Raw genomic sequence first — 22,233 nt, 5'->3', positions numbered from 1 at the left:
AAAAAAGAATACTGCCAATCTACCATTAGGCTTGGTCTCTTCAAATCAACTATTTCACTTATTAACACTCGTTGAGTAAATAAAATACATATTCCATCTCACGACTGAAGCAAACAAGAGCCGGATATTTTCCATCGCCATCAGAAGGGAAAAAACTTCGATATCTGCGACTCGACTCGAATCAACAAAATACGTAAATAATTTTCCTCGAAACCTTCAATTCACAGTGCCCAGCAAAGAGATGACTATTCGATCGAATAAACGTAAGAATGAAAATACAGGATCTACGATGGGAGTAACCGATGAAAAGAAAAAATCCCACTGGAAAATTCCAATCGTCGCTTCAATGAGTTAGAAAAATACCATAGAAAATCCCCCCTTTCTCGAGTGATTCAATACTTCGATGGCATGGCAAGATCACCTTGTACTGGAATCGTCACTAGACCGAAACCGGTTTCAGGGGTTAATGAAATTGAAATCGAACGCAAAAATTCTCGATCATGGTACCTACTCGCCACTCGGACTCACTTCGTAAATACCTATATAGACTGTATGAATGCATTTATGCGGAAAATTGAAAATGCTGTTCACGAATTATTGACGACAAGGACGTGTGTAACGTGTAATAACGGGTATTGTACGTAGATTACGTACATTCGGGTGTAACATAACATCTCTGGTTAAATATACTCACCATCACACCGCTGAGTACATTTTTGACGTCTTGTTTAGCGGCGATGTGACTTTTGAATATTCTCGACATGTCTTCGATTTTCGCACTGGTGGCTAAACTCTTCGCATTATCGGTGATATTCTTTAGTATCATCTACGAACAAAGATCATTTATACGATGGTTATGATCGGTGATTAAGACAGCTTATGGGTAACAGAAGGTAAGGTATTAAATAGACGTAATCATCGCATCGTTATTATTATTACGAATACGAGCGTAGATTATGGTTTAGTAGGTGTCTGAGTCTATATGCATACTAGCTAAAAAGACCGGAAACAAGGTGAAGTAGGTAGGAATGACGCGTGCTATCTGCACAGCACGACTAGGTGCTGTACAAACAATCGGCTAGGTACATTTTTTATCCATTTCAGATAATGAACGATGCGCGGCGCGTTACAAATGACCTTGAAAGGTCTAGTTCACCATTAACAACTAAAGTAAGCTAGACGTAGTCGAAGATAATACAATAACGATGATTACATTTTTATCTATCATCGGCGGCAGCACCACTTGTTTTTCTAAATTACGCATAACGATTTTCCAAAGCTCCTTGAGCAGTCTTTTCAATACAGTCTTTTCGCACGTTTGAGCGTATAACGACAGCGAACCTGCGAATCAGAACATCTCACGAGTTACAAAGGTACCTATACTCGAAAGTTGAAAAAAAGGTATCGATACGAACCATCGAGTAAGTCCATCAATGGTTGAAGGACGTCGTCTGCGTCTGCTGCAATTTGACTTCGGGCAGCAGGTTGATTCAATGTCACTTGCGCACCGCCTTTTAGCGATAACAACAAATCGCCTACTTCTTTCACTCTCAGCGTAATTCGAGGCTCCAAGCTATGTAAACAAACCAAACAATTATTTCAGTTAATGAATTTACCTCTATTTACAGTTACGAGTACATCTTTCTTCAGACGAGCTGGGAACCTACCTTCGAGCAAATTGAACTGCTAATTGGTCCATAGCGACTGCTAATTGTTGTTGCAGGTCATTCAGTATGTTGGCGGCATCTTCTTCCAGTTTATTACCACCCATCGATTCGAACATCTTTTCTAGCTGTACTCGAAGTTGTTGAATGTTATTCATCAATATGCAAGCCTGCGCAATAAAAATGATAAACGTTATTATGGAAAATTCCACTCGAATCTCTCTCTCTCTTCATCTCTTTCGAGAAGCAATGACTTCTGAACTTACAATACGTTCATCTTGTACGACTTGAGGAAACTCTTCCTTGACGATATTCACATAGGCAACCAGCACCTTGACAATTGTCTTGGCGAATCGTTTCATGTACCTCTTCCAAATCTCAGGATCGGGACATTCGAGCTTCGAGACGACATCGAAACACTGGGTCAACTGAGTAAACACGTCGACCACAGAGTTAGAGAACAAGGCATGCTCGGAGCTCCTTTGGAACTATAAATCAACACGAAAAAAAAAAATCGCTCCCATTAGGTACATTCGTGTCAACGAACTCGTATCGTATTGAACTCTGGTATGAAGAATACTAACGCCATCTTTCTTATCTCTATTGAAGGCACCGTGAAGATACTCCAACGATACATCGTCGTTTTCATTCAGCCATTGCATAACGAAAGGTTCGAACCAGGACGGATATTCGGGTACGGAATCTTTATACGGTGGAGCATCTTTGACGTAATTTGCGTAAAGCCATTTCACTTTGAAGTGCAAATTCATGTAAGCCGATGATTTACATAACCTGTGCGTTTCGTGTTCTTCCAGCGCGTATTTCATATCGACCGCGAAAAATCCCCACATCGTTGACGCTGACAGCTGTAAAAACAATTATAAGAGTAATTCATCGGTTGCTGCCTTTTGTTTGTTTGTTTTAATTTACTCGTTAAGTCTTTCGAATAATGACCCGAAATATGAATAGGTATGCGTACCTGTCCTATATTCAGTTCTTGGGGAAATTGATTTAAGACCGGAGCGTAGCTGTTGCGGTCTTCGTCGATGACAGTGACGATCAACGCGATCAGTTTGTGCCAAAAGTCTAAACTATCCAGTCTTGGACCATTATCTTCGCCGTCCCTTTTCGTATCGTTGGGATCGGCCTATAAAATACAGACAAACAGGGCTTAAAATAGTCAATTCGAGGAAAGATAGATACCTAGGTAACTTGATATCAACTCACTTGATACTCTCTACTAAATATATCGTGGCAGTTAGCGAATAAGAATTGGTACGTCGAACGTAAACAAGCTTTTACGCAGTCTTTTACCACCGTACTCGCTCTGGGCGGACTCGATAATTCTTGGACCTGAAATCAAACATACAAAATCCCAAGTCACAAACTCGTATCGAACCCCTGCTCTGTAAATTGAGATATAATATCGATTGAATCAACCAACCTTCATCCTGAAGAACGTAATACTGGTTAAGAGATCAACAGTGGACTTCAAATCCATAAGTTTTTCTTGACTGGAAGCCGGGAAATTATTTCTATACATCGACATATCGATACGTAACGAATTATGCAACTGGTCCAATAACTTGACGAATTTTTCTTTCTAAAAAGACACGAAAAAAAAATCAACGAAGCTGATAAAATTGGGCAATGGTTTTTTGCGATGACCTGAGATCAAACTAACCCCGAAATTGGAAGCTGCAAATCTATCGCTGGCGCTGACGGCTGTCGTAGCCGTCGTGTGTGCGTAATAAGCGTTTATATTGGCTAATAAGGTACTCATCACAGCCGGAACACCGGGGCATAAATATTTCGTAGATAAGCAATGAAAATGCCTGAAAAAATTCCAAAAAATTCCAAAAATTAACGTCAATTTACATTATTTACCAATATTTTTGGTAATTACCGGGTCATACATTAAGAATTATCGGTAAATTTGTACAGTTTGGGAGAAATTACCGTTAATTACCATTATTTACCCATAATTACCTTCCAATTACCGTCATTACAGAGCAAATTACCAGTAATTACCGACTTTTTTGAAAAATTACCGTAAATTACCGACAAATTACAACTAAAGATAGCTACAAATACCTGAGAAAAAATTACAAAACACACGATCACTTGTCAGTCGTCATAATCAAAGCTTGCACTTACTCAATTTTTTCAAAAAAAAAATTAACTTATTATATCCAAAAAAGCTCGAAAAAGTAACCAAAAAAGTAACAAAACGGGAACAAAAGATTGCAACGTATAAAAAAATTACAAAAAAAATCTAACACTGAAAATAACTTTTTGATAAAAAAGCTTCACTTTTTGGTCATTTTTGCAACCAAATGAGAATTTTTGCAATTTCAGGCGAAAAGGCCAAGTTTTGGCAAAAAAACGAGACTTTGACACTTTTAGCAAAAGAAAAGGGCTTTTGGTCATTTTTAGCAAAAAAAGCGGGACTTCTGGACAATTTTTGAAACAAAGTATTTTTCGGAATTTTTAGCAATTTTGATAAACAGAAGACATTTTTTATGAATTTTTGAAAAAGCGATAATTTTTGGCAATTTTTTAGCCAAAAGAAAAACTTTGATAATTCCAGCAAAAAGCACTACCTTTTCGAAAAATTTTTGGGGGAAAAAATGACACTTTTCAACAATTTTTGGCAAAAAGTGATACTCTTGTGTAATTTTTTTTAAAAAGTAAAATCTTTGGCAATTTTGCTGAACAGCGAGATTTTTTAATCAAAAAATTAGAATTTAAAAATTATAGCAAAAAGTAGCAATTTTTTGCGAATTTTTTTGCACATTGTTATTATACAAAAATAAGACTTTTTGAAAATTTTTGGCAACTTCTGTAGGACTTTTTGGCAATTATTGGCAAAAAATGATATTTTTTCACAATGTTTGTCGAAAAAGCGACGCTTTTTCAACTTCTTATAAGGGAACTTCACGATTAATTTTTTTTTTAAATAAGAGGACCTCGAAGGTAGTTCACTACAAAATTTATAACTATTCAATCACAAAACTTACGGGCCCCACAAGGATCCAAAGATCTCAAAATTTCAATTTTTTAGGCAATTCTTTCAAAAAATGAAGGAATGTGTCTGAATGTGCCGAAAAAAATGAAATATAGGTAATCAATTACAAGCCTTCTACGGAGCGATTTAAAATTTCTGGAGGCTCCAGATCGGCTCAAAAATAGTGGGAATCGATTCAGGAAATCCACTGTGTGAAGCATAATTTGTTGCTTAATTTGATTCACGGTTTTTTGTTCAAATTTGAGATTTTCAACCAGTAAAAAAATACACTTTTCAATTCGTCGCCTTCAATTTGCAAATCAGCAACCCTAATTGATTCGGATTGTCAAACAAAACATATGACGGGCCTGAAAGTTGAATTTCAGCCGCCGAATTTGATTGCAACGCCTTCTGAAGTGATCTGAAATTGCTGGAGAGAAGTCAACTTTTGCTGGAGGCTCCAAATCGGCTCGAAAATGGTGACAATCGAATCGGGAGGTCAACTTAAATATATTTAAAAACCAATTTTCAGATTTTTATTTCTATTTTTACTCTTCTTGTAGAAAATTAATATGCCAATAGACCATTTCCGCAATTTTTTTGAAAATTTACCAAAAATCAAAAAATCAACTTTGGGAGCTCAAATTTGGTATTGAGGACTAGGTGATATGATCTTTCAAGATTTCTGGCAATCAGCTGTACCTACATAAATATTATCATCTATTTGAATAAATGTCAATAAATTGGCAATGTATGAGTCATATGCGGTAATTTACGGTAATCAGTGGTAATTTACCAGTAATTCTAAACAATTTGGGATAATTTACAGATTCAAATTCTGACAGGTTTGATGCACTTACGTCATCGCTTGATAAATAGATTCGATTCCGTATCTCATCGCAAACTCGTCTACAATTTCTTGAGCAGGCGTTTCAAAGTATATTTTCCAAGCATCGTCGCCTTTAGCTTGAGGTAAGCTCACAGCACCTCCGTTCTCTTCGCACAAATAATGAAAAAGGTTTTCGTGCAGACACGTGTACTGAATATGATACGGAGCGACCTATAAAAAAATTCAACGATCATTTCATAAAAAATATCCCCTCGAAAGAGCTGCAATTTTACTGATACAAAATTCTATAGAATAGGTACCTTTTCTTCACCCTTGATTTCGACACTAATGTGTAATCTGATAGCGCCAGATACGGCAGATTTATCGGTACGTTTTTCTAAATTATACCACACGTCCATCTCACCGGATAAGGTTCGTACCTGCGGAAAACAAACGCAAGGAAAAATGAAAATCCACGTTTGATGGCTGCTGAGAATTATGACGCTATTTATTTTCCTAGCTTATTTGTTTGCCTTATATATATCTACTCATATAGTCGTCGAGTCGAGTCGACTCGAGTTCCGAGTGTAATCGTAAAAAGAGACGCTCGTCCAGCGCTTTGTGTGTCCTTCTCGACCACATGAATGAAAAAAAAACAATTTTCTAATAAGTCGTAAATTATTACGACGAGCTATAATTTCACGAGCCAGCGAATTTCTCGAGTGGGCAGCGTCTGTTTTCAGTTGTCTCGTGTCTCTTTTCTCGATCGACCGACCCAGCGAGCGTTTTTAATTAAACTTACTTCGATAATTGTCTGACCCAAAAAGTCATCCGATTCTCTGGTCAACTTTTGCCTTAATTTAGACTTCAAGTCGTTATCTTCGTCCCATACACGAACTTTTATACGATCCGATGAATTATGACATTCGCTGGAAATACGATATAATCGAGAGAGTTATTATTTATCAAAGCTTCGAAACGTTTCAGTCTTTCTCAGATTTTTCGATAGGTACTCACAAGTAGAATTTTTCGTTCCAGACTGGATTCAATTCTTGAGGCATTGTTCTTGTGCGTTTTTTCACTTTTCCAACCTGTACGGTAACGTAGGGATCTGATGTACCGCTTTTATCTTTGGCTATCAGACCTTGAGCGCAAATAACTAAAGAACAGAATTGAAATATTCGGTTATGACGGTTCAAAGGATCAAATTTCGAGTTGATTGGAGATCGACGATTGACGAACCTGTGATGGCGATTTTCGCTGACCATTTACTCGTACCATCGAGTACAGATTGTTTGACTGATTTCATATGGCCTACGTAAGTGGTCTCGTCGACAGCGAATACGGATCTGAAAACATACGAGTTGGATGAGTTGCCTAATCGAGATTAATATTCTAGAAACATGGCAGAAATAAACGCAAGATGCCTTCGAATGATGAACACGCAACCAAAGATACTTCGAAGGAATGAAAAAAGTATAAAACGCGAATCGAGGATTCAGCTTACCTAATTAGTTCGAAAATCACTGGTTTATCTTGTTCTCTCTGTTTCATTCTATCTTTCATGGCAGTAATGATGCTATTTGCTTTATCTTCGGCACCGTGTTTAGAGCTTTTTTCAGCAGCACCTGTAAATATTGAGCAAAATTAGTCATGTCGGCTTCCGATGGCGTAAACGTACTTTGAGGATCACTTACGTTGTAAACAATCAGCATTCAGGAGATCTTTACATTTTTCGTGGCATTTGACTCCACACTCTGTACATCTAACACCTTGTCTAGCGATACCCCACAATAATCCTTCGCACTCGTAACAGTACGTTGGGGAGGTAGCAGTCCATAACACGAAGTTATGCGGAGTAGTTGATGAGATCGGGTAAATCAGAGCTTGTAGTGTTTTCTTATAAACGTGCATTTTCTGCATAAAAATAAATCAAAATATTAGTCAACAGATCAGTGGTAGGTAAATCTGACTTAAAATGCATAGAATCTGAAATACGAACCAGTTCTTCGTCATTTAATGTCTGTCGAGGTACACCCGAGGTCAATCCAGCGTTCCTTTTCGTAGCAGCCATTGTCTAAACATAAATCAATCCGTTATAGCCAAACTAATAGTAAAAATCGAGTTTTAAAAAATTATAAAATACGCAAAAAATCTACGTAAGTATTTAATTACGTACTTTCTAAATTAACTGATAGTGCTCTAGCTTATTTATGTACTTTTCGAAGCTTCAAAGCTTTTTTAAAATATAAGGGCAATGTGGTAATACAGCGGTATATTAAACTATGTACCAAAATATGCGTGATTAATCGATGTACTATGATAATTTGACTCCTCGAATCAAGCAAATGGTTCGATTACATAATTTCTAAAAGCTTCTATGGGATTGGTAAGTGTTTGAAGTTTATTTTACCAGCCTACGATATGCGATGAACATATAAGTTTAGGTAAGTACATTCTACCAAAGCCTTGTTTATTTTTCCAACTTCCAACATCTAAATGCAAATTTTCAATTACGTTCTAAATCGTTGCCTTCGAGGAATGAATTTAATTTTTAATTTATCGTGATCAATCAAACATATCCAAAATAATGGTTGCATGTTCACTAGAGAGGAAAAAAGCCATCACCAATCCCAAAACAAATATCACAAATACGGTTATAGGTACTCGAGACAGGCGTCGAGTAAATGCAAAAAATAAAATAAAAAATCACCCGAGGCGTTAGAAAAATTGCACGTTTGACTATATAATATTTTAATATTCGCAATAAACGTTTCAGTTACATTAATTAATACTTGTACGAAACACGAGAGTGTATTCATGTCTACGTTGAATCGTCAAAGTGATATATTTAAAATAACAACGTTTCTAGACAAGTACACCTTACACGATTTTGTGTTCAATTTTTCAAAACACTGACAAAATATAGGCATCAGAACGTACCTATTTCTTTAAATTACCTAATATGTACCTACATCGTAATACCTACGTATTATCTTGCATTCGTACATAAATGGCAACGATCATCTTGGTACGAAAAAGTTTCATACTTCGTGAATCGAAGGTATTAATGCTACCTAATGATAATACGTACGACTGAAGAAAAATACCAACTCCTAAGACATATCTAAATCCCGAATACGTCAAGTGATTTGAAAAAATACGTCATACCGAACAAATATAAACGTAAATTTCAAGTTGAAAAATTAAATCGACTTGTTTTTTTTTTTTAAATATATTTTTCTAATTCGAAGGTGCGTCGATTCTATCCATAAGTATTTCGAAATACATCTAATGTACTCGTAGGTTAGGTAGAGGTACAGGGTCCCCAGAAATATCGGACATAGCTGGCTAGAATTTTGGTGAGTTGGCAGGATTGAATCTATGTATGTATTTTGATATGGCTCAATATTGCACATGTTCAAAAATTCTCGCCAGCTATGCCCAATATTATTAGGAACCCCGTACATAATTGCCTTACTCATACACAATATCCTATTCACGATTAGTTCAATAAATTAAATAATTAGTGTCTTTAAATCCGGATTTTCTCAACCCGTTTGAAAAAGTTGTAAAGAAGTGGGATGAATCTGCGACTATATAGTCCTAGCTTGTATTTTTGTGAAAGAACGGATTTCCCAGAAAATCTATTTCAAATTGCTTTAAATTACTTAATGAAATGAAAAACAACATCAAGGCAAAATATCACTGTCTTACAATGATCAACTGATTGTAAAAAAAAGTGCAAAAAATTAAGTCGCACATTAAAACATATTCAGTGTTTTTCTACCGGGTGATCAGAAAATTGCCGGTCTCTTAAACTTTTAGTAACAATTTTTTTTTTTTTTGAGAAACTGAATCGATTACTTACCCTATATTTCAAAAGTTTTTTTTTTAAACCTTAAAAATAGTTTTCAGCAAATTTCTCTTCAAACAATCGTAAAAAAACAGAACATTTCATTTTAAAAATATATAGGTATAGAAAAAGCATGAAAATGAGACAATTTTGCAACTTTTTTTGGCAAAACAAAGGAAGACTTTTGGCAAATGATAGATAAGTATAAAAATGAGAACTTTTTACAATTCCTGGTAAAAAAGAGAGACTGATATTTTTGGCAAAAGTGATACTTTTTTGTCATTTTCGTCGAAAAAGAAACAATTTTTGCAACTTTTGTGATTTTTTGGAAAATGAGGATAACAAGCAGGACCTTGGCTATCGTGGGAAAAATGAAGGCTTTTTGGCAATTTTGGATATTTGTACTTAATTTTTTGCCAAGAAGCGACAATTTTTTAATTTTTTTTTCTACAGAAACATTTTGGAAATTTTTACAAAAGCCAAGACTTTTTGCTATTTTTGACAGAAATTATTGATATTGTTATTATTTTTCTTTAAAAAGTAGGGCCAAAATTTGAAATTTTCAAGTTCAAAAAAATTAAAATTTAGAATATTTTTTTCTCAAGAGGGAGGGGGAAGGGAGGGTGTGTGAATGGCAGACTTTTGACAGTATTTTCAATAGGTAAACTAAGAATTTCAAAAAAAAAAAATAAACTTCATAAGAATCTTTTCTCCACGAAACAATTTCTGAAACAATTCATTATTTTAGAATTGTGAATGTTTTATAGAAGGAATGAGGAAGGGAAGGGGGAAGGATACGAGGTAGATTATGCATCTACAGATTTTTCTCAAGAAAAAACTTGCATTAAAAATGATTTTTGGAATTTGAAAAATAGAATTTAAAAAGAAATATCAAAATTTAAAGTCTTTTTACATACTTGAGACTTTTTTTTCGAAACAATTTCGGATGCATTTTATACCTGCAACCCTTCCCTGTACGTCATCCCTCCTCTTTTCTATTACCTCTTCCTCCTCTCACCCCTCCCACCAATAAATTTGAAATGAAAATGAAAGTAAAATATCTAGGTATTTTTGTGAGATTTTATTTCAAAATTCTGAGAAAAAGTTCATCATTTTAGGACTTGGAATGTTTTTTTTGGGGGGTTGAGTGGGGAAAGGGGTAGGAGAAAAGGGAGAGGTGCAAGCCAGGTTAAAAATTGATAGAATTTTCTCAAGAAAAAATTTGTAGCAGGGATGGTTTTTCGAACATGAAAAATGAAAATATCAAAAATGACATTTTTCAGATATCTCTACCTCTTTTTTTACCAGGTAATGGAATACGTAGAAGTAGAAATAAATCAAAAAAAAAATTATGTAAAATTTAGTAAAAATATTCATAAAATGACAATAAAAAAATTGATAACAAGTGCATTTTGCAAGATTTATTTTTAATTCATAATTTTGGAACTCCGAATGATTGATAACGCCAAGAATGACATTTTTAATGCTCTGACTTATTTTTCCCTAAAAAAAAAAAAAAAAAAATAGTGAATGTGAAAATGAATCGAAAAAAAGTTACTTACACCTAGGTGAAAATATATTTTTTAAATTTGCTTTTGTAATACTTCTTTTGCAAATTCAAAAAAATCATCGAGTTATTGATGATTTCGGAACTTTTACTTTTTTGGTAGGGACGAGGGGCAAGGGCGGGAGTGTGAGACCAATAACATTTCAATTGAAACACATTAAATGTATTCTCATCATATTATAGTCGAGTTTCATTAAATTCTACTCTATAAATTCAGTCACGAAACAAAGAATGAAAAATTGTTTTCAAGATGTCACAAATTATAACATACTTTGTACTATAAACTTCCTACTCTAATCAAAATGTTGCTTAATGCTTTTGAACTTTGAAGTTGATTAGTAAAAGAACCTTGAATTTTAGATGATTTTTAATTTTCCCTAAAAATGATTATTGTATTATATACCTACAACTAAAAAACCATAAATTTGTGTGAATAAATTACGTTTCGTTTGTTTTCAGAGAACCCTATCTATACACATTTTGGTAGCCATATTTTGCAAAGATGGTCGACAATATCGAATAGATTATGCATAAATCGAGCTAGAAAATTTCATTCCTAATTTTCTCGTAAAATGGAATTAATTTAAGAAAGGTTTCGTAGAAATTTTCAGTAAGCACTCGTGCAAACAATTTTATCAAAATTCAGAAAAAATATACTTACCTACACATCTACGTAATAATAATAATAAATTTCATCGTCGATCGCACCTTCGTTCGTAAACAAAATTTAATTTTTAAAAAAGGTCAAGATCATCAGATCCGGAGTCAATGTACCAGATACTACTTCCACTCTCTCTTCTTCTGGCACATACTCTCTAATCATAAGATCATAATTCGCACAAACATCAATAGGTTTGATATCTAATCTTAACTCACAATTCAATATTTAATTTATGTACGACGAAGAGATGTACGAACCAAACCAATAGGTAATTTTAATATCATATAAGTAGAATTATTTATTTACGTACAACTACAAAAAAAAAAGTAAATACTAAAAGCGACCAAAAAAAATCTCTAATAATAAATTCGTGCAAAAATCATTAAATAATTCATGATGGGGAAATAATTGAAGAAGTAAGAAAAAACTCTAAAAATTGTACACGACATCGTCTAAGAAACAAATTTTATATAACCGACATGATTCATTAAGCAAATACCTACTACCAACTACCATACTACATTTTGTGCAATACCAAGGACAACGGTGCCGATCGTCAGACCACCACCGGTCAACATGCATTTTGGAATAATTCCAGCAACGTGAGAAAAGCTTTCAAATAAATTCATTTATCTATAGGTTTTGGCAAATACGTAATGTATCATTTGTAAGTAAGTAAGCGCGGTTTCGGTAAAATAAAAGCATACTGTGCAGAGTACTATACGGAACCGCGATACGGCTCGTTAACAAGATACCATAGTAAATTTTTTAAGGAAAGAGAGGAGAGACAGTACCTTGAGCACCTGAAGATATGAAATTTATGTTGAACATCGAAAACACCAGTAAACCAATACAGAAGCGGGCGAAAAAAAAAACAAACACAAATTAGTAAATAACATGTAGTAACACAAAGAGCAGAGATTACAAGGGGATGTAGGAGGGAAAGCTAAAAATCCCATCCCATTCGTAAGTGTTTGAGAAAAAAATTGAAATGCCGTAGATAGCCTAGGAATGCAACTTGGTTAACTTATTGTGGTGGTATCTTGGGGCGATTTTAACGATAGTTGAACCGGTTGCTTCGTTATAAAGGATTTAAATGTGGTTTGACATATGTATGTTTACTTCATTAAATTTCGCGCGATTGGGATTGAGATTTTTTCCAGTTCAGTATTTTCGGCTTATAACCTTGTTACTTAAATTAAACATTCGCTCATCGATCATCGCCTTTAATTATATATTCGGCAAATTAAAAAATACTATCGAATGAACTGCGCCCACCAAAAAATTATGGTAAAATTTTCGCGGTTTTTTTTTCATCGTCTCGGGAAGTTAGAAGTTGTTCGCCCCTCCCCCCCCCCTTAAAGTAATGTCAAGAGGAGATGAAAGTTGCACAATCAGACACTCTCATTTTCTAAGCTTCGATTTTGGCAACTAGAGTACAGGTCATTTCCTGGGCCTATATTCAACTCCTCCGCCCCCCTCGACACCTTTTAACAATAAAATGACGTCAGAATATTAAAATTCAACATTAATTTCTCGTGAATGAATTTTTTTGGGATTGACAGAACCGAACACGAAGAAAGTATGGCATGGGCTCAGAAAGTTGACCATTTCTTAGTTTCCTCACCAAATGTTTCTTTTTCTCCAAATTGTTTCAAAAAAAGTCAGGAATTCTGAAAATTTTCCCACCAACAACAGTTCACTCATTCACCCTCTCTATTTCATCCTCCCATCCTCACGTTCACTTGAATTAGTTGGATTTGAGTTAAAATTTCCAACAATTTCAGCGAAATTAAAATTACTAATTTAAAAAAATAAATAAATTGAGGGAGTAACAGTAAAAAGAGTGTACCTGCAAAAATCTGAATTTGAGAAGAATGCGTTTGAAAATTTTGTTTCCATTCTCATCAAATTCTCATCTTTTTCAAATTTTTACGTTTGTTTCTCTATGAATTTTTTCGACGAATTCAAATCTGACATAAAAAAGAAACAGTTGGTGTTTGCGATGGACTAACACAGTCTCCGTGAAAAGGACCTATCAGCCGAAAAGGGATCCTTAAAAAATATCCTCTTAAAATTGACCAAAAAAAAATCCAAAATTTCAATTAAACGTAACTTTTTTTTGAAAAAAAAGAATAAAATAACATCAGAAGGAATTAAATACGAAAAAATAAAATGAAATAAAATGAGCATCAATTGGGGAAAAAACCAAACGATGTAAATTATGTTACTTTTTCAATTCATCTTTCATCTTCCTTCCACCCTTCAAACTGATCAACCCTCCTCTAAAAAATGTCATTTGAGAGAAAAAAATAATTATGTTTTTCAAGAATTCGATGCAATTTATTCCCTCTTCGGGCTGATCAAGCCCAAAAAAAATCATCTCAGAGTGAAAAAAAGTGTTTCAAGAATCCAACATAACTATTTTTCGCAGTAGGAAAATGTCTTTATTCGAATGTATTTCAGAAATCCGGTATCCACTTCCCTACAACTGCCCCCTCCGATATTTCAGAAAAAATATGTCTTTCATCTCAAGAGTCTACCACCCTTCATTCCTCATTCAGTCTGATCATCCCTACATTATTCGCCCTCCCCCTTCCCCTCAAAAATCATTCAACTCAAAAAAATAATGTTCGCAGTAGAAAAATGCACTTACTCAAGGCACCTCTTCCCTCTCAAAAAAATATTTCAGTCAAGAATCTGGCTTCGGTCCGATCAGCCTCTCAAAAAAATAATTTTAGAATAGAAATAAATGTGTTTCAGGATGAATCCAACATCATTCAGCCTTCCTTCAGCCTTCTCCCCATCATCCCAAAAATCAACAACAAAAAATTAATTCCTTCAAATGAAAAATTTATTTAGGTACTCAAAGGAGTTTCAAGAACCCAACATCTTTTCCCTTCGGTTGATCAACCATCACCCCCTTCTAAAGAAACATTTTGAAGGAAAAAAATATGAATTTCATCATTCCCCTTTTGATTTAATCAACCTCGAAAAATCCACTTTATGCAGAGGGGAATAATGTAAATACTGATTTCAAGAATCCAACACCCCCCCCCCACCAGGAACTTTAAAATCGTAAAAAATGAAATTGAGCAATGAAGTCAATGACCTAAAATTTTGAAACTTCATGTTTTTAATACCAAATTATGTATAAAAATTATTATAGGTACCTAAGATCAAAAATGAACATTCTAATGGAGAGAATGAGAGAAGAAAGTACATACTTTCAATACCAATTTTTCTCCCTTAATCATCGCTTGAAGCATTATCAAGTTTTTTGCGCCATTTTGAGGGCAAATAAGACAGATTTTTAACGTTTTTTTTGGCCAACTAAGCGTTTTCAAAATGATAACATTCCTAACTCAAACTCAAGGGAAAACACAAGCATTTTTTTTTTAGAATATTTGATCGTCAACTTCACTGTCAAATTCTATTTTTATATTCAAAAAGAACCCTTTTTTTTAAATGAAAAAATGGGCAAAACTGATTTTGCAATTTCTTTTGAAAAAATTTCCAAAAATTCTGGATTAACTGCGGCAAAGAAATTTCTAGCCAAAGTTTCAAAAATTAACAATTTAAAGGCTTTCATTTAGTGCTCATTAAAGTAACGTTTTATCGTTTTTTGCTTCGGTTTTATTACCAACACCCCTCCTCCTTTCCTCCCCAAATGAGCTTAAAAACACCAAATACCACCAAAAAAATTGGTTTGTTTTTATTCACAATCATTTTGAAACTTTGTTTTCATTTCCACGAAGCTTTCGAACCACTGATTTTTTTGCATCATTCATCTTCCAACACACTGAAATCCATCACCATCCGAACTGAGAGAAAAATCCATAGCCCATTGTGCAACTTTCATCATATCGACATAAAACACCTCGGATAGTAAAAAAGAAAAATCCCGAGCAATTTTCTTTCATCGTCGTCTCGTAATATACGAATCGTATATACATTTGGAAAAATTGCATTGGAATAACCAGGGCGCAACCGAAGTGAAAAAAAAAAAGGTAGAAAGAAAAGACACATAAACAACGGGCATTTTTATATAACAAAAAAAAAACCATGGCACGAAAATAAGAAACATAAATAAAAGCGGTAAAAGGAGTAAATCGAAACGTAATACTCACCAATTCGGAAACAAGCGGAATGGATTTCCTCCTGGGTCGAATATCAGGCATGCTGTCAATATTGCTATAAAACGGATTGTCTCCGGGATGTCTAGAAAAAAAAAGCCAGTCGAAAGAAAATATATTAAAATATTGATCAAACTACTCGTACGATTTTATTCGGTATAACCTGTGTACGTTGTACATTGTACACGTAAAGATACTTTGTACTTGAACCATTATTACAACAAAAGTCCAAAATTGCAGACTCTCTAAGTATCTTAGTTATATAAAAATAGACCTACGTAAGCCCTTTTTCTCTCTGTTCGAGTTATGTTTTAATTAGTAATTTAATTGGCGAAAAAATTTTCTATTAGGCTCTAACGAACCCGATGCGATGAACTTTTTTGTATGTAGGTACTAATAGTGAAAATTACAAGTACAATATGGCCGCGAGTTCGCTTCGCGTACATAATTGTTTTCATTTGGCGAAAGGCCTTTTAAAACTTTTAAACGAACCATTTACTCGTAATAAAGCTTTTTTACGATGGTACGTTTTTCTTCTTTTTTTTTCGCCACCGTGTACAGAATGATGGCGTAAGGTTATAGTTCATTATCGCAAAAACATACACGTTGCGTATTTTTTTTTCCTACCTAAATAACAAATGCTTCTCGTAAAAAAAAACGACCCTCGTCGTAAATGACTGGTAAATTTTAACGTTAAAATTTATCCCATCGAGTTGAATTTTTTTTTCAAAACTATATTTTTCAGCAAACTCGCTAACATTTTCAGCCTCTCGTTGGATGATTGCGTTTCGGGATTTAAAATGAAATGTACTGTACCTACGTGAGTACATAGTATACAAACGAGTTGCATAATCTGCTTAACGAAGGAAGGAGTTTCTGGAATGTTAACGTTGTTTACGAGCTGGATTTTTAAATTGAAAAATTTTCATCGATTTCGAGGTTATGTACATATACCATGTGTATGTTGGATAGATAGGAGTACTACCTACTCTTCGCTGCTGTTCTTGTACTCTGTACGTGTATTTTGCTACCTCCTAAGGGCGTTTTTGTTTCCTGTGTTTTTATTTCGAATTCGTTTTCTCTTCGTGAAAAGAACATTACGACGAATGGTTTATAAAGAAAGGGAAGATGAAGCGATTTCAAATCTTATACGTGGGTATTTTGAAGAAAATATTAAGGTAGGAATTGGAAATTGTATAGAAATTGCCATTGGATTCGTTTACCTTGAGAGGAGAAAAATAAATTAATGGGGGAAGTCATCTAACTATCTATTTTCAGAATTATCTGCTTTTAAAATATGATACTGATAATTCGAAATTCAAGAACTGGCAACTTCAATAATGAAATGGCAGCCATGTGTTGAGTTGAAGGGGGGGGGGTAGCTTCAATTTTTGAAATGGATGATAAAAAAGTCATTTCCCAACGCCCATTTCATATCATAACCTACTTAGTTCGTCATTAAAAATAAAAAAAATCATTCAAAAACTTACTGATGAAATTTTCAACTTTCTATCTCATCCCTGATTCCTCCAAAAGGGGCAAAATGACAATTTTTATTTTGGGTAGTTTTCAACCAAAATTTTTTTCAAACTTGTAGGAATGTTCAAATACCACGATGAGTCAATCATGGAAAATTTGGAATTTTTTTTTCGAAGTATTTCGAGAAAAATACACATTTTTAGCTGTTCAACGATACTTTCGATGTCTTTCTTTAGATGCACAATAATGAAAATGATACGTATTAGGTTATAAGTATATCATCGAGATGTTCTAGGATGCCTGTGGCGAGGGTTGGGAGGGTCAGATGAGAAAAATATATGAACTCCCAAGAACCCAACAAACAATACGTGATGACACAGAATTGCTCTATCTTTCTATCTTCAGACTAAATTGAGACGCCTGTAGAGGGGTTAGGGAGGTTTTAATCAAAAAACTATGCAGATAATCGATTTTAACGCTCCAAAAAAACTCTTATAAAAGATATGTCACACGGTATCATTATTTTTTTCATCTTCAGAACCAAATTAAGGAGCCTTTGGCAAGGGTTGGGAAAGTCAGATCGAAAAACCAAGTTGATATTCGGACTCAGCACCCCTAGAAACCTAACAAACGATACATTGCATTACACTTTCGGTTCTACAGTCAAAATTCCCACCCCTATCCTTTCTTGGAATGAAGTATTTTCGTTTTGTACAATACCTCTGAGTAAAATTGATTTTTCGTCATTTGTCAGAATTGGAAAAATCGACTCGTTCGCGAATGATACACCAAACATTAATCAATTCTTTCGCGAATGATTCACTCAAAATTGATTAAATGAATCAATTCGTTCGCGAATGATTCAACAGAAATAGATCAATTCGTTCGCGAACGGTTCACCAAAAATCATTCAATTCGTTCGCGAATGATTCACCAAAAATAGATTAAATCGTTCGCGAATGATTCACTAAAAATAGATCAAATTGTTCGCGAATGATACACCAAAGATTAATCAATTCGTTCGCGAATGATTCAACAAAAATAGACCAATTCGTTCGCGAACGATTCACTAAAAATTAATTATAATGAATTAATTCGTTCGTTCGCGAGTCATTTACATGAATAAATTCTTTAGCCAATGATTCGCCAAAAATTAATCAATTCGTTCGTGAATGATTAACCAAGAAATCAATTAATTTGTTCAATCATCAATCGTTCGTGAATGATTCGATTCGCTTCACTTGAAAACAGATAAATTCCTACAAAAAATTCACAAAAAATGAATCAATTCGTTCGTAAAAGATTTGCCAAAACCGAATCAATTTGTTCACGGATGATTCACTTGAAAACTGAGAGTTCTTTTTAGAGATGCAGACTTCGAAAATTAACTCAATTTTTTTGATAACTACGAATTTCTTTTTCACTCTGAGTAAACCATCCAAATTTCAAAAAAATTGAAAAATTCGAGTGACTTATCGTTTGTTGGATTTTTAGACACGCTGATTTCGAATTTCAACTTACTTTTTCGATACCAGCCTCCTGAGCTTTTTTTCATTCTACATACAAACTGTGAATTTTTCAGTACTGGTGATCGTAGTGGGAAGTTTTCAATTTTTTTTTTCAAGCAACATAACTCTCCTTTATGAGCCCTTACGATGAAAATTGTAATAACAAAAAATATATTGTAAAAATGCCCTGCAACTTTTATTCAGTCATTTTTTTTAATATCTGCGTAATTTCAGAAGTTACGACCAAAAAAACTAAAAATATAGACCCTTCTGACACCACAAATACTTTATAATTTTCATAGAAAATGCTGTATCACGACATTTTGGGACCCACTGTCCACCCTTTCTGAACATCTACGGGTTAAAATTCATGTTTAGAAAAATATTATGCTTAAAACAAGCTACCTATACACTGCAACTTTTGTGAAATTGAAAATTTTCATTTTTTTCTAGCAGGTAATTTTTGTTAGTTTTAATAATTTTTCACTTCATCAGGAAAAATGTGAGTAGAAAAAAAATTACATGAGATTTTAAATTTTTTTACTTGCATTAAGCACATTTTTTGAAGGAAAAAACAGAATTTTCAATTTTGCAGAGATTTCAATGTTTGGTCTATTTTGAATTAACACTTATCGAAACATGAATTTTAGCACAGCAGGTCATCTGAAAGGATAGTCAGGGGTTACCAAAATGGCGTAATATGAATTTTTTAATGGAAATTGCAAACGATGAAAAAAATTGACGAGTTTGGTTCAAATTTGGCATTCGGCTCGTGAGTCTGTCATGAAAATCAATGTGTCACCACAAAAAAATTTTGGACCAAAATTTGACTACCGCAGTACGGGGGTGGAACCAGTTTTATACACTTTTGAAAGTTTTATAACTACGATAGAAAATGTTAAAACAAATTTACTCCAAGCTTTTCAACTCTGAACCTCAAAAAAATTCACAGACTGAATGATATCTATAATTTTTGGAACACCTTGTTCATTCGCAAAATACATAAACGTGCAATCCATTGCGAATAAATGATATCAAAATACAAGTATGTAACTCGAAATGGCGAAAAAATTCATTTCTGCAAGGTTACCCACTAAATACCAAACCAGCATCGAGCATGCTAATCGTTTTGCCACTTTGCGGATAAATCATCGCCAAAAAATGAAAGATAGACGTTATAAACAACGATCAAATGTAGCGATAAGAAACAATTTATAATAAATCATCGAAATAACCGGGTGATTTGTTGCCATACATTAGCGCTGAATTTGGTAGTTGGTACACGTCAAGTTCACTCGTATAGTATTTTGCAAAACTATAACGCTATTATTGCTGGTTAATTCGCCAAATTCTTAACGCAAGAATGAGAAATGCATAGTTTGCACATTGAGCAAAATTTAGTTTTCAATCGAGTTGAGAAAACTTCGTGGTAGGTAATTTCCATTCATTTATATACGAGTACTACATAAGAGGATAAAATGTCGCGTTGAATGTAGGAAGTAAATATTAAATAGGTATACCTAACATACAGGCATATGAGCCGCACATTTGCAAATAAGGGTTGAAAAAAAAACTCATCCGAAATTTAATCAAATTCTCGTCCATTTGCGTTATAGTTATCTACCTACGTTATCAAAGAGTGTTGGCTAGTTAAAAGATACTTTGCAAAGGGATAAAAGTGCCAGATTTTAAGCTCTTTCAAATGACCTGTCAGCCAAGTTTGCGGTTATATTTCTTGTCATATTCGTTGGCGTTGTTTCGCGAAGGGTATTTATCAAATATGTACGCGCGTGACCTTATTCGCTATGTATTTATGACTTGACTTTTTTTTAATATTCTCTTTGCTCGTTTTCCAAATATTTTAGCACCTCATTGTTTCGGCGTTTTTCAACTCGAAGAATAAATTGAATCGAGAAAAGCTCTCGAAATATGTGCGAAATCGAATCGTATAAGAAATTCGACTCGATTTCTTCGGTATTATTTATTGGAATTGGGAAAAAAGGGCGAGGAAGGGGGAGTAATTTTATTGAAGATGAAATTTTGATGGATAAAGAATTGGTACCTACCTATCTGAAAGGTATTCCAATTCTGAATGAAATTTGATTTATTTTTCTAATAACTTCCGAGAAAAGGTTTGATGATGCTTCATTCTATGAAAATATTTAATATGCATTTAAATTTTTACTTTTACCCATCGAGTGAGTAAAAAATGTATGTAAAATGTTCGTAGTTCGTTTAGAAGTCAAGCTGGCTTTTAAAATGTTCTCACTGTTACGAGGTCGTAAAATTGTCGAGAATGAGAAAGCACTTCGGAGATAGGGTATCATAAAAATAGTCTTCAACATTTTGAAAATATGACCGATTTTTATTCGAAATATTTACAAGCTTTTAAAATATGGAAAAATTATTCAAAATTGGATTTTTTGTTGAAATTATTTAAAGTTTTTCCAGAAAATCAGAAAAAATTGAAGAACGATTAGATACAGGTATTTGAAATTAAATATTTTTATGGAAATTATTTTGTCAGCATCGACCAATTTGAAGAGGTGAAGGGGTGGGGTGGAGGGTTCATCACGGTGAAAAGTTCACGATTTTAAAAAGTTGAAAAGCAGACAAAAAGTATGAGTTGAAAATTAACAGAAATTTTTCTTCTTGAATCAGGTGGAGGGGGGGGGGGAGAATTGAACTCATGAATATCATATTGTGTGACCCCAAATAAGTTGGGAAAATGGCGAAACTTTAAAATTAAGACCACTTTAATGAACAATTTCGGTGAACATGTTGCCTATTCAGTCATTTGAAGGGAGAATAGCTGTAGGTGATTTTCCAACTAGAAAAGTGGGAGTTTTCGATTTCATGTGAAGGTAAGGTAGGTACTAGGTAGCTAAAAAAGTCATTTGTGTTGAACATTTTCCAAGAAGAATCAAATTTTCCACCCTCCACCTTTTCCCAAAATCCGATTTTACTAGTTTTATGATGAGAATTCATTTTTTGAGAATTTTTTCAGATTTTTATGACACAAAATTTGGAAATTTTTTATATTTTTCTGAAATTTCATAAAATGTTTATACTTAATGAAAGAAAAATGTAAGGAAAGTATGTACTCAACTAAAATAAAATGTCAAATAAATTTCAAAAATCAATCACTATCCATATTCACCCCTCCTACTCAATTTCCAATTTTTTCAATTTGAATAGCTATTTTTCTTTTTTGAAAATGACAACGAAACAAATTTTTAATTTTTTTAAAACTCATATTCATTTTTTCAGAATTACATCTCAAAAAATAAAGAATGAAAAAATTAGAAAAAAATCAGTCAAGTTTGACTTTTGATCGAATTCAAAAAACTGAATTCCAAAAAAAAAAACAATGAAACGAAATTTATAAAATATTGTGATTTTTGCTTCAAAAAGTACCTAACAAAATTCTTACCAAACCCTCTCACTAACTCCTCCCGAAAATCCCACCTCTCCTACACGAAAAAGTTACCGCAAACAACACCAAAAAAAAAGTGACATTCGATTC

At 33.8% G+C, this 22,233-nt stretch overlaps 1 protein-coding gene across 4 annotated transcripts in view; it reads right to left on the bottom strand.

Annotated features, from left to right (window-relative positions):
* unc-13 overlaps positions 1–22,233 on the bottom strand; it is a 110,030-nt gene that overhangs the window by 7,162 nt on the left and 80,635 nt on the right. For all 4 annotated transcript variants that reach the window (XM_065364265.1, XM_065364266.1, XM_065364263.1 and 1 more), the window contains 19 exons: positions 15,715–15,805; positions 7,503–7,577; positions 7,198–7,417; positions 7,008–7,128; positions 6,743–6,849; positions 6,518–6,659; positions 6,303–6,429; positions 5,821–5,940; positions 5,532–5,731; positions 3,349–3,499; positions 3,109–3,267; positions 2,892–3,017; positions 2,644–2,811; positions 2,249–2,530; positions 1,931–2,152; positions 1,668–1,834; positions 1,416–1,573; positions 1,214–1,341; positions 695–826 (listed from right to left, as the gene is read on the bottom strand). In XM_065364265.1, the coding sequence (XP_065220337.1) occupies positions 695–826; positions 1,214–1,341; positions 1,416–1,573; positions 1,668–1,834; positions 1,931–2,152; positions 2,249–2,530; positions 2,644–2,811; positions 2,892–3,017; positions 3,109–3,267; positions 3,349–3,499; positions 5,532–5,731; positions 5,821–5,940; positions 6,303–6,429; positions 6,518–6,659; positions 6,743–6,849; positions 7,008–7,128; positions 7,198–7,417; positions 7,503–7,577; positions 15,715–15,805 (2,896 nt within the window). The remainder of the gene's footprint in view (positions 1–694; positions 827–1,213; positions 1,342–1,415; positions 1,574–1,667; positions 1,835–1,930; positions 2,153–2,248; positions 2,531–2,643; positions 2,812–2,891; positions 3,018–3,108; positions 3,268–3,348; positions 3,500–5,531; positions 5,732–5,820; positions 5,941–6,302; positions 6,430–6,517; positions 6,660–6,742; positions 6,850–7,007; positions 7,129–7,197; positions 7,418–7,502; positions 7,578–15,714; positions 15,806–22,233) is intronic.

The sequence above is a fragment of the Planococcus citri genome, chromosome 4 (assembly GCF_950023065.1).
Source record: "Planococcus citri chromosome 4, ihPlaCitr1.1, whole genome shotgun sequence".
In the NCBI taxonomy this organism is placed as follows: domain Eukaryota; kingdom Metazoa; phylum Arthropoda; class Insecta; order Hemiptera; family Pseudococcidae; genus Planococcus; species Planococcus citri.
The sequence above is the reverse complement of the archived record's forward strand: the minus strand, read 5'-3'. Positions and strand labels throughout refer to the sequence as shown.